Source organism: Ailuropoda melanoleuca, chromosome 4 (genome assembly GCF_002007445.2).
Source record: "Ailuropoda melanoleuca isolate Jingjing chromosome 4, ASM200744v2, whole genome shotgun sequence".
Classification (NCBI taxonomy): domain Eukaryota; kingdom Metazoa; phylum Chordata; class Mammalia; order Carnivora; family Ursidae; genus Ailuropoda; species Ailuropoda melanoleuca.
Genome location: NC_048221.1, coordinates 67,433,626 through 67,446,801, shown reverse-complemented (window position 1 = coordinate 67,446,801; position 13,176 = coordinate 67,433,626). Strand labels below are relative to the sequence as shown.

Here is a 13,176-nt window from a genome sequence, read left to right as displayed (position 1 = left end):
TATTTTTATATATTATTATATATATATATATAAAGAAAGAAAGAAAGAAAATTGAGGATGACTGAAAGAATATTTCATGGAGCCACATTTGAGTTTAACATCTTTAATATTGTTCTCAGTATAAACTGGATAAGTAGACTGGGACAGTTCTATCATATCTAATTAGTAATTCTAATAGATTATGGGAAAGCTTGGCATGGAAGTCATGAGGCATAATGAGGCATGTATTTATTTCCACATTGTACTTACTATGTTGTTAGGTCATGGAGGTAAGCAAGCAGTGTTGGAGGGTATCCCCAGCCTCCAGCTGTATCTAACCTTTGTGAAGCAGATGCTGTCAGTGCCCTTCCCATATCCCTAGACATTCCAGGATTCTCAGGTGATTTCCAACTGCCAGTATCTGCATCTCTGTGCCTACAATCTCTTTTCCTTGGAACTGCATTAAAGTGTGCTGCCTATTTGCATGATAGAGCAGAGGAGCACAGAAGTGACACACTCTCCCCTGGCCCCCAACAGGAAGATCCCTCAATCAATGGCTCTTAAAAGTAGATGTATCAATGCCCCACCCCTTATCTCCTGGGTAGAATAATTCTGAACTGTGTGTTTTGTACCATTTCTTGATGTTTGCTTGGAGGATTGAGCTCCAGTGCCCACCACAGTAGCTGGTTTGATAACACACATTTTACTGGCTTTCTTCCCTTGCCTGTATCACCAAGCCACCTCATACCAGTGTTCCCTGCACCTCTCAAATAAGCTACCTGGACCTGACTCCTTGTCTCAGGGTCTGTTTCTGTGGGAGCCAAACTAAGATACCTTAAATGTGGACTCTCCATTAGAACATCTCTTGGTATCCCAGTCATAAAGAGAATACTGGGAGAATCAATTCAGAGTCTAAGTCAGCATGCTATTTCTTGTTTTTCAAATTACTTGGAAATTATCTCACCTCGATGTACTTTATTGCTTTAGTAGTGACATTGAAGGGGCTGGCCATTAAGTGGAGTACATGCTTGTGGGGGAAAGCCTTGAAGAAATCATTCTTAAGTAAAATGAACATCTAAAGAACATTCTGGATTGCCCACATGCAGGGATGATAATCTGGCACAGTACGGTCCTCAACCAATTATAATTGATGCTGGACTGTATTCTTCAGGGCTGCCATACTAGCTGACCATTGACTCAGCCCAGTAAAACGCAGGGTCTCAGTTCTGCCTGGGTCAAATCTTAAGGCTAGGTTAAGAGGTTGTTGGGCAGAGAAGATTTACCCGGCTTTCTCCGGGAGCACTCAGAGGTAGGTGGGTTTAATTTTGATTCCTTCTCAGAAAGAAAAGTAATGGATAGAAACTTTTATCAAATATTCCCCCCCAAAGCTATAGGCCAACCAGGAGCCATGTCAGCAGGGACTCTAAGGGTTTTATACTCCAACATTATTAATTGTGTTCTTCTGAGCATGGTAGTAAAGCCACAAACTGCACCAGGTTTTTTATTCTGGGGAACTGTCTCTTTTCCATTGTGGTGGTCTGGGCAAGACCAAAAAGCAGAGTATCCAGGGCATAGGTTTGTATATGACCAAGATAAGCCCATCAGAGTCGCTCTCCTGGAATTATAAAAGTGAGGCAGAATGATGAAAGGATGGAAGAAAAAGTCTCTGGGGTAACATTTATGCAAAGAGAGAGCTAATTCATTCATGCAGTGGGGATGCTATCAAGCATGGTCAACTGGTTCCTGCTGCACAGAGTTGCCTGGTTTCTCTTCATGTCCTTGATGTTGTTTCTATGAGTCTTTTGATAGCCTTCTCATAATTGCCTTTTTTTCCTTAAATTTTCCAGAATTGGTTACTTTTGCTTGCAACTAAAGAACCATAACTCATTCAGGTCCTATATGCTTATCTTCAGCCATGTTTTGTGGGGAGTGGACTCCTTGAACAAGTGTGTGGAAGAAATTACTGAAAATAGAAGAGGCCAATCCCTGGATCTCCAGAAAACAAGAGGAAGAAGACACAGAAGGTTGGTGTGACCCAGGCACATGGCATATATCACTTTCAGAAGACCAGCTTCACCACAGTCAGCTCTCAGTTACTTGTGAAGCTAGAATTCCATCCCTAGTTTCTCCATTGTCCCACAGGTTGACTGACTCATGAATTAAGCATATCTCAGAATCCAAGCCCAGTGGCTTGGACAAATATTTGGAAAAGGACAAAGGCTCAGGTCAGGCTCTCTTGTTAACAATTCTGATAAAACGGGGTCAGCAGGCATTGAAATCATGGAATAAAATAGGGCCTCACTGAAATATGTAGATGTCACTTACCATGATATTCACATTTACTACAAAATAATTATGCATATATGTCTGTGAACATTTTATGGGAATCATATTATGAACTGGGTGGGTTTCCTTTTCTTTTTCTTTTTTTGAAAGAAAACTGAGAAATGAGTTTTCTGTCATAATTGCAACCATTTCTTTGTGTTGGGTAAAACACACCCATATCAAACTCTCAAAGAAGGGCCATCTGAACACCTGCCAATCTGGCCCACCCATAGAACTTTGCCTAGAAGCCATGTCTTTTATAGAATTTAGCTCGGGCAAGAAGATCATTGACCAAGTCATTGTCTATGTCCGTGGGGGTGACAATGGCATTGGTTCCTGACTTAAATGCCGAGAGACCACCTGAAATGAAACAGAGGTTCAGATTAAAATATTAATTTCAGCAGAAATTAGATATGAGCATTCCCAGGATGTAAGCCCCCAAGGCAAATTTTCCAAGGCAGGCAGTCCCAGGTTCTCCTTCCCCCTTCCTCCCCTCCTGAAAGGGTCAACTACCCCAAGAATCTCTGGGAAAATTCCAGATTGTTTTCCCCCTCTCTCCTTTTAAGAGACTTTTGTTTTTCTTGCTGCAAAAGCCATATTTGCTTCTTATGTAGTCCAGGCCTGGCAAAACTTGGTCCCCAGCAAATCTTCAGTCTGAGAATGTTTATAGCATTCTCCCAGTCATTAGAAACTTACACATTAAAAAAAAAATTACTCATTTATTCACTCCCTCATTCAGTCGTTCAATAAATGTTTTTATGTACCTACTATGTGCCAGGATGGGTGCCACACAGAGTGCAGAGTGCACAATGGTGCCCAAGACATAATCATTTCTTTTAGGGATATGTGTGCGTATGCATGTGTGTATGTGTATTTTACCCAAAAATGTTAATCTTCAATAGTTATTTATGTGTTTAACATAACTGTGCAGACCCCTGGTCCTGATCCCTGACTTCAAGGACCTTGAAATAGAAAATAGAAATTGTTTATTCTAAATTAAGGAAATTAAAGTGTGGGAGGCAAAAGGTATAAGCACACCATGGGTCTATAAGAGGTAGCCTTAATGGGACTTGATGCGATTGAATGTGAAAACAGAAGGAACCAGAGAACCTGAGAACACAATCTGGTTTTCTAGCTGAAATGACTTGACATATTATGGTGCCTTTCACGGAGACAGAAAAAAAAAGAAGAGACAGAAAAACAGAAGAAAGAGCAAGTTTATGGTGGGAGGCTAGTGACTTAATTCAATCTGGATAATGCTGAGTTTGAGGAGGTCTGTGATCAGCCAAGCAGAGATCTCCACTTGGATATGGTACCTAAGCACTGATGTCACTGAGAACGCTCAGAGTAAACATTTGTTCAGACAAAGAAAGTGGTTAAGGTTGTTGCGTCAGATAAAAAAATCTATCAGAGGAAGGCAAACATTCTTTTTTGCAGTAGTTTTTGCATTAACTCTCAAGGCATCCAGTGGCTCAGTAACTGATGAGAGATGCAATAAAAACACCAACATGTGGCAGAAAGGGAAATGGAAGCTGGGAAGGAAGACCACTCAAAGTAACTCAGTGGTTCGGAGAGCACTAGTGCAGCCTTTTGGCAGCTCCTCCCAGGCCCACTGCTGACCCCATGGGAACACTCCCAGGGAGGCCCAGGGCACATCTGGCCTGCAGGGGTCTCGCTCACTGCTGTTTTCAACAAAGCACCACAAACGTGGCCTACCTTTGAGGTGTTGAGCCACACTCCACGTGGGGAATTTTTTCTGGATTGCCTTAATTTTGTCTGCTAGAATCCCAACAGCCTGCAAAAGGTGTTCTTTGCTGTCCCACGTACCAATAGGGTGATGAATTTTTTTATCCAGCTAGGAAAAATCAGATAATAATGTCAGCATCTGGATAAAGCAACACATTTTTCTACTATTCCCAATTTCTCTTCCTTGTGTTCAAATGCACAGCCACTGGCTTCGGCCCCCTTCATTTATCGCCATAGAATCAATTCTACCTTCTCTCACAGAAAAGAGAGTCAGAGAATCAAAGTATGGTTTGGGAGATGTGGATGTGGCATAGTTTTTGTTAAACTCTCAAATATAAATAAATATGTGAAAAAGTTGTTTCAAAACAAATAATTAGCACTCAATGACTAGACATTTGCTGTGAAAAATAAAAATGTGTTTCTAATTGGGACAGTTTGAAGCTTGGGTCTTTACAGATAGTTTAAAATAAAGACTGGATGCAATCATCCAGATAATTTGGATCCCCTTCCTCCAATTTGCCTAAAGAACCATTTGATTCAAGTAGAGTCTAATTATAGTGTTTGATCTCCATGGATAAAATTCACTACTTTATGAAGCCCAAATGGACACCTCTAATAGTGCCCTTTATAAAATTTTCTCAATTTAAGTGCATTGCATATTATTAATTGCAAATTGTAGTTATAAAACTCATAAAATGTTTTTTCCGAAGATACCCAAAAACTGATAAATCTGGAATGAAATACCAAAGAAGTGTTATAGAAATACAGAAGTACAAATTATGCTGAAATACCAGGGTTTCTTGAAGCCTGGAAGTACTACAAATGGACATCCAGTTTGGGTTGAGCTTCCATAAGGACGGGCAAAGTGGGGCTGACTGAAAGTTTCCTGCCAAGTACCTGCATCAAGCCAAATTTAAGTCCCCTGTGGTCCCAGCCATCTTGCAGGACACTTCCACCGTGGCTTTCTCTGGAGATGATGGCTGCGATGAGAGCAGGGTCCACACAATATCTCAGCCCAACTTCTTTGATCAGAATCTGGTAAGTTTTTAAGGCCTTCAAATCCATCTCAGCAAACATTTCAGAACCACGGATCCCTAAGTCAATAGAAAATAAACTGTTTACTCCAGAAGAGAACACTTTTTCAAAGTTTAATAACCCAGTCACAGCCCCCGACCAGAGCCCACAGCTTGGGACAACTATTCTAGGACATCTTTTTTTTTTTTTTAATCTCTAATTGCACAAACCCAGAAAGGTCCACAACCCCAGGCAGTACCACTTCTGCTCTCTTTCTTGTTCTTCTTTTACCTGCCACAGTGGCGCCTTGGGAAGACTCTTGGACTAGAAGTCAGCCAACCTAAATTTGAGGCTTGTTCTGCTACTACCTAGCTCCAGGCCCATGAGAAGTCTCTTCTTGCTGAGCCTCAGTTTTCAGATCTATAAATTGGGGAGGTAGGATTAGATTGACCTTGTAGCTGTTTCCAGCGCTGATGTTCTAATACTGGGATAACATGAAGAAGACTTGGGAACAGGATTACAAAAGAGAGGATGTACAAAGAGCAAGAGGCTTGCTTAAAATGCTCATGCTGTAACATGAAGTAAACACAACAACAAACAAAAAAACAAAGGCAGAATTTAATATTTTATGTAAGCAATCATTTAATTATGTAGAAATAAACACATTTGGATAAGGTTTGGAAAGAATAGGGGGAAAATGAAAAGAAGAAATTTGTTAGGTTGGTCAGGATTCTGCTTTCTTCTAATTTTTAACTTTGATCTTATTGCTATAACAGCAATTATACCTTTTCAAAATTAAGCTACTTCCTAAAAAAGGATATGAAAATGATGAAAGGGGGAAAGCCAAATGTTCACTTTGCTTTTCACTTACCACAGTTCATCAACCTGGTTATATCACAGGCGGCACCAGAGGTCTCCATGGTCATGATGTCACCATAGCAGCCATGGTACAGGCGGGGATGCAGGTGAGGGCTCATTGAGTGAGTGAAAGGGTACGAGCCCCTTGAAGTGCCTGGGGGAGAGAATGATAATTCTCATGAAGCCTGTGAGAAATATTGCTCGAGTTGCTATAATGAGCAGTACTAAACCAAGGTGAAGGCTCACAAGATGAAGCCATAGACTTACTGTTTTCCAATTCCCTCCCCAAGTCCCCTATGATAGCTCATCAGACAAAATAGAACAGAAGATTCTCCCATCCCACTTTACTCCAACCTTAAAAAAAATTTTTTTTAAGTAGTCTCCACACCGAACGTGGGGCTTAAACTCATAACCTGGAGATCAAGAGTAACATGCTCTACTGGCTGAGCCAGCCAGGTGCCCCCAAAAAATTTTCAATGAAGTACTTAATTGTAAACATTGTACAAAGTATTATGAAAATCAATTTTTATAGGTCTCAAAAACATTTGCTGCAATCTTGATCAAAATTAAAATTGCCTCTAGAGTTTTAAGAAGGAACTTTGAGAGAAATTTTGATACCTCTTACACAAATACTTCTGGGGATGTAAACATCTGGATTAACAATTGCCTTCATTTAAGAAAATAAGAAAGAATGGTACCAATATTACTTAAGATAAAAAAGGAAGGGTACCATTAACTTAAAATATCCATTTTATATCATGTTCCTGTGAAGTTAGTTTCTCTCTAAGTATAATTAGTAAAATTGGAAATAAAATTCAACTTACCATAAAAACTTAAGTTAAATCCTGTTCTTATTTTTTTATTTTGTCATTATGAAATGAATTACTGTCCAAGTCTATTTACTAAAGGAGATAAAGAACTTTTCTGTAAGTTGAAAAGTTCATTCTAATAGTTCCTAGGACTGCTGACTTCTATCTTAAAACTACAAATACTTGTTATAAGAAATTATATTTGTTAAAACATTTGATGTAAAAAACTATGTTGTTTCACTTGGTGTTGTAAATGGTGTTTTTCAATAAAGAGATGGATTTTACCCATTCACTATAGGTCTAGTTCTGATTAACTTGACAGTATAAAGAGACTCTCTTAGAATTAGGCACACAACCAGTGGAACTATTCCTTATAAATATATATTTTAAAAGGAAAATAAAACAACTCTAAAGAGTAACTTCTTTAAAAAGCAAAACTCATCAAAACAAATAAAAATACAGGCACAATCTACTCCCAACTACAAACAGGCAAAAAAAAAAAAAAAGTATTGTAAATGCATCAGAAAGTCAGACAGTGAAACTATCAAGTAAATTCAGAATTCTTAGAAAGCCTATTTAGATGATAAAACCAGTAGAAACCAGCAAAACCATTAAGCTTCTCTAAGCAGCGTGGATTTCCATGTGATGCAAAGAGCATGGCATTGGCACTCTCCATGGCCCTCAGCATAGAACCTTGTGCCTACAATATGTGTAGGAAATATACACGAGTAAATGAATGGATGGATTTCCATGACACAGATCATATGTGAGATAGAGGTGTAGAAGCTGTGAATGAGGGTGCAGACTGACAACATATACCCAGAATCTGACCACTTTTCAGCAACTATCAGGGTCCAAACTACCACCATTGCTCATCTGATTATTGTAACACCCTCCTCCTCCCTTGCAATCTATTCCCCAGAAGCCAGCCGGTTTCGTGGAAACATGCATGGGATCATATCAGTCTTCTCTCTTAACCTTCCAGCAGCTTTCCAGTCATTCATTTGTGGCCTTCAAGCCCTACCTGATCTGGCCTCTGCTCACTTTCTGACTTCTCCCTTTCCTCACTCTTCTTCAGTCACATTCTTCTCCTTGCTTATCCTTCAACATCAAAGGCAGGTTCCTGCTTCAGGCCTTTATATTTATAGACCCTTTTGCATAGAATGGTATTTCTCCAGGTAGCTACATGATTTGCTGCCTCACTGCCTTCAGGACTCTGTTCAAATACCACACTATCAGCAAAAGATATGAATAAACAGTTCATAAACAAAAAAAAAGAAAAGAATCCTTTAATGTATAAAAAGGTCCTCAACCACACTCAAAAAAGAATGCCATATTAAAACATCACTGAGACACTATTTTTTACCTATTTAATTGGCAAGAAACCAAAAGTTTGACAATGTATTCTGACAAGAAGTCTGTGCAGCAATAGGCATCTTATACATTGCTGTGGAAGGAGATTTTACAATAGGCTGTTGTTTCAGCACTGTTTATAACAGCAAAGGTCTTGGAACAATGCAAGTGTCATTCATATAGGGACTGAGTAAGCTAAGCCACTTCCACACAACAGATTACTATGCAGCTGTAAAAAGGAAAGAGGAAGAACTCTATATGATTCTGTAATATTATCTCCAGGTACAGACTAATATTTATAGAATTGTATTCTTTGGGGCACCTGGGTGACTCAGTCATTAAGCATCTGCCTTCGGCTCAGGGCGTGATCCCAGAGTCCTGGGATGGAGCCCCACATCAGGCTCCTCCGTTGGGAGCCTGCTTCTTCCTCTCCCACTCCCCCTGCTTGTGTTCCCTCTCTCACTGGCTGTCTCTCTCTGTGTCAAATAAATAAAATCTTAAAAAAAAAAAAAAAGAATTTTTTGTTTGAAAAAGGGAGAAAATATGAGTGTGTGTGTGTGTGTGTGTGTGTGTGTATGCGTGTGTGTGTGATTTCCTTATATATTCAAAAGAGACAATGCAAGGATGAACCAAAAACTAATAAAAATTGATAGTTATGGGGCAAAGTAAGAAGAAATAAAAGAGACAGGGATAGAGGCTAGACTTCTCTAAATGTACCTTTTTTATAATTTTTATTTTCAAGCCATGTAAATGTTTCTATAATTTAAAAAAATTAAATCAAATAGAAAAAATTCCTAAAAAGTGAAAGACAAATCTAGCTTCACATCAAATTGAAAATTTAATTAACACATAGAGGAGGATTATTTCTAGTTCCTTAAAAACAAGTCAATGTAAGTATATACCACTAATGGAATACACCCTGTGAACGTAAAGAATCATAAGAAAATCTTAAACTATATGCACAGGATCATTGTTGGTTGGTAATACTGCCATAGTTATTTTGAAACTATTATATATAAATAAGTAATCATGTTAATGTTATTAGGAGCCAGGATTTTTAGTAAATCCTTTGTATTCATAAATATTAATATGAAATATCAGTATGAATGCATAATTATTTTTCTTTAAAATATATATATATACTTTCTAAGTTCTTTCCACTGAAAAGACCTGGAAGGAATAACACCCGCTAGCAATGGAGCACCCCTGGTACTCATATTGTGGTCTCTAAATATTATATCCCACTCGGAGGAACCAGTGCTCCTCAGAAAAAAGTCTCATTCCTGGTCTGGGGTGGGAAATGTTTAAGGTGAGCCAGGAACATCTTCTTGTGCCGGAGCTGGTCCTTATATATTTTAGACACATACTAAAACATTTACGGGTAAAATGTTTTGATGTTTTGGGTTACTTTACAATATTCTAACCTCCCCCCCTCCCAAAAAATGCAGAGTTGAGGGATAGATAAAATAAGAATAGCAAAGCGTTGAAAACCACAGTTGCTTGATGATGGTACATGGGAGTTAATTATACTATTCCTGCCCCCATTTTATGTGTTTGAAACATTCTACAGCAATTTTTTTAATTACCTTATTAAAGAGGCTTTTTTTCTACTTTTATTAAAAAGGCAACACACACATGCCTCATCATTCTTTACCTTACATTATTTTATTTATATCACCTAGCACCACCTGACATGTCTTCCTTCCTTCCTTCTTTTATTTCTTCCTCTCTTTTTTTTCTGTCTATTCCTCTCACTAGAACATTTTTTCCCTTTGCTATCTCCTCCTCAGCGCCTAGAACAGTGCCTGGCACAAACTGGACATTCAATAAATATTTGTGAATGGATAATGAATGGACGGATGGATGGATGGATGAGAAGTAAAGGAATTATCTAGATTATCTGGATCAAGTGTCCATATGTCAAAAGTTTCAATTTGGGATGCCTGGGTGGCTCAGTCCATTAAGCATCTGCCTTTGGCTCAGGTCATAATCCCAGGGTCCTGGGATTGAGTCCCGAATTAGGTTTCTTGCTTGGCAAGGAGCCTGCTTCTTCCACTGCCTGCTCCCCCTGCTTGTGCTCTCTGTCTCTCTGACAAATAAATCAACAAAATCTTTAAAAAAGATCATTTCAATTTCTTTTTACTGGAGAGCTGGTCTTTGCTATGCTCAATGTGTGGCCCACAGACCACAGGTGTCAAAGTGATCTGGATGCCTATTAAAAATTCATATTTCTGAGCTCCTCATACTAGGTCTATTGAACCAGAGTCTTTAGATATAAGGTATAGGTTAACCAGGATTCCCAGCAGACTCATGCATACCTAAGTTTGATTTAAGGGGGTTAAAATATGACCATGGACTTTACACTACTTGTGTTGACATCATAAACATACAGGCCCTTCTTAATTATAGTCACCTTTCAGTTAAACATAGCTAGTAGAGTAGTTCATAATTAGTCTACTGGCTATATAACCCAGCCCCCACCTGGAAATTAAAGAAGGAATAAAAATTTAAAACTATGTTCCCCTGTTTTGACCAAATAAATAATTGGAAATTATTACTTTTCTGTAGCCTCACTTTTTCAAATTTAGAATTAAACATTTTAGAAACACTTTCTTCTCAATCTTCATTCTATTCATAAAGACAGCTTGAACATTGTTTACAATGGCTTTTTATTTTTCCTAAGCCAAATTTTCCATCTTTTCTTATTCAAAGTCCCTCGCCACCTCACCAGCCTACCTTTCTAGTCTTCCCCCCCCCCCGGAAACCCTCACTTCTGGTCTCTTTACGGTACTCCCAATACTTTTTGTGCATTTCTGCCTCCCTATATTAAAGGCATTCTTCCCATTCAGCAGGCTCTTTTCTTCTCTTATCACATAACACCAGACATTCTTCAAGTATCACATCCTCCAGGAAAGACTTTCTGGTCTCAACATCCTGAGTAGATATGAAATTTTTATCCTAAACTCCTCCCAGACTAGTGTCTTTTTCTGTCTATATTCATTTAATTCTTATTTGCTGCCTGGTATTAATAATTTTATCTTCATATGTCTTGCCTCCCAAGGCACTGTTCCATAAATTCCCACTGACAGTGCCTTTACCTGCTTGGCAAGCAGAATACACTGTTAATTATAGATGTAAGCAGTTGCTTAATGGCCAGGCTGATTAGAAGGAGAGCCCACCCCTCCATTACATGTAATCATTGCTTTTTTTGATTCATTACTATGCTACATGTTTTTGTGGACACCCTGCAAAAGACAGTAAATGTCAATCAATGACTTACCAATGAGTGCAACAAGTCCCCAAAACAGGATAGAGGATTGCATTGTTGTGAACCTTATCCTACAGCACCTAGTATGAGTTGAAAGAAATACTGGTTAATTTTAAAACTTGAAAGTTTCCTGAAGGAAATTTGTTTTAATTAAAAGAAAATTTAGAATCATTTCCAGTGTAATACCTTTTTGCCAGTTCCAAGATATTATTCTCATAGGCTCAGTATAATGGTTCATTGGATCACTCTTTTTCCTAAGTATAATCTCCCAACTCATTTTAATCCAATTTCATATTGACATGAGCCTACAAATATCTTAAATAGGTTAGGCTCACACACACACTCCCATCCTGTCTCCAGGCTTGCTCATATCATAATTTTGTTCCCATTCTTCCATAGTGTCCTTGGAAAACCAAATGAAGCCACTGAGAGGAGCATCAGAGCTCACGACTCAGAAGAGGTTTGCAGTGTTCCCTACCTTCCTGCATCAACTCTATTTTTGGTTTCATTCAAAAGACAGCTTAAGTGTTCTACAAAATACAAGAAGGTGAGCACTAACCTGGTTTCTGACCTTGCAGAGAAAGTCCTTCCTCTCGGTTTAGGAAAGTCCCCTGTCTTCAGCACTACCCTGCACGCCAAGCTTTAACAAAGCAGTGGCCTTTGTCCTAAAAGACAAGTTAAACAATTTGAGAATCCATTAGTTGGTAGATCTATGATTACCTGGCTTCAATCCAAGCAAACTTCAGTGTGGCCCTGCCACTGTGGAGGAGGCTCTAAACGCCAGCATGCAGACTCACCTGCCTCTTCTTACCTTCATCCTGTGCCACTGATTGTTGGAGGAGCTTTATATATCGTTTAAAACCCTCTCTTTAAATCACTGACCTCATTAGACCTTATTATAATAACACTTTGTACTTAGGTGGCCCTTTTAATAAAGAGATATCAAGGCATTTATTAACCACTATTAATTAATTAATCTAATGAACCCCCAAGTTATATTGGAGGCATATATTTCGTGGATAGTTTCTGGTTATCTAAAATTGAGCTAGGTCAACAGCTTCTAAATTTGAGAACAAGAAATAGATAATTAGCATTAAAAAAGATGAATAAACAGGAAATACTAGCAGCTCTCATTCCTGGATTGGTTGTTTGCCTGAAGGCCAAGCCTCCTGCTCTTTGTTCCTCATTCCATTGTCACATGGTCCACATACCAATATGCCACATGGGTCCTTGCTCCAATTCTACTCTGACAAACAGAGCCAAGAGTGGCTACCTGCTCTGGGAGATCAGTACAAAGCCAGAGAGTAGCAACATGAGTGCTAGTTTCCCAAAATATCTGAGGAAATGGGGAAAAAAAGATTTGGCCAGGGATGAAAATTTTTCAAGGATGGAGTATCTTTCTTCACACTTACGTCCAAAGGAAGAGATAAAGCACATTGTGCAGCCCTGGGAATAAGAAATGGAAGGGACATTCTTGAAACAGGCAAAGCACATTTTCCAAAGGGGAGGAAGTCTGACACAGGTCCTTCCACAAGTGTAAGAAGTGTCTAAGACTGTACACAATCCTTCCATAAATCCACCAGGTGAACACAGGTGTGAGAGAGACTGAGCAAGACGAAGGCCCTGAGTCAAATAACTTGCCAGGCTCCCTGGCAATGAATAAACCGCAACTTCTAGGAGATCATGCCCTCACGAAGCTGATCTCTGCACCACCTCATTGCATTCACTTCTGCCCTGCCTGCCTTCCTGTTTGTAGAATAGACTTCCCTTTAAGTGGCCTCCAGCCTTCCATTCCAGGGAAGAAGGGCAGGGATATTCTGAACC

General features: G+C 39.1%; 1 protein-coding gene across 1 annotated transcript; it reads right to left on the bottom strand.

Moving 5' to 3' along the window:
• Positions 1-2,545: 2,545 nt before the first annotated feature.
• Positions 2,546-12,265, bottom strand: LYG2 (lysozyme g2). Its single transcript, XM_019800413.2, has 7 exons — positions 12,150-12,265; positions 11,912-12,017; positions 11,365-11,432; positions 5,936-6,076; positions 4,948-5,144; positions 4,021-4,159; positions 2,546-2,664 (listed from the first exon to the last, which is right to left on the bottom strand). Exons 3-7 carry the CDS (start codon positions 11,405-11,407, stop codon positions 2,546-2,548), a joined length of 639 nt encoding a protein of 212 aa, XP_019655972.1. The 5' UTR covers positions 11,408-11,432; positions 11,912-12,017; positions 12,150-12,265.
• Between the last annotated feature and the right edge of the window lie 911 nt (positions 12,266-13,176).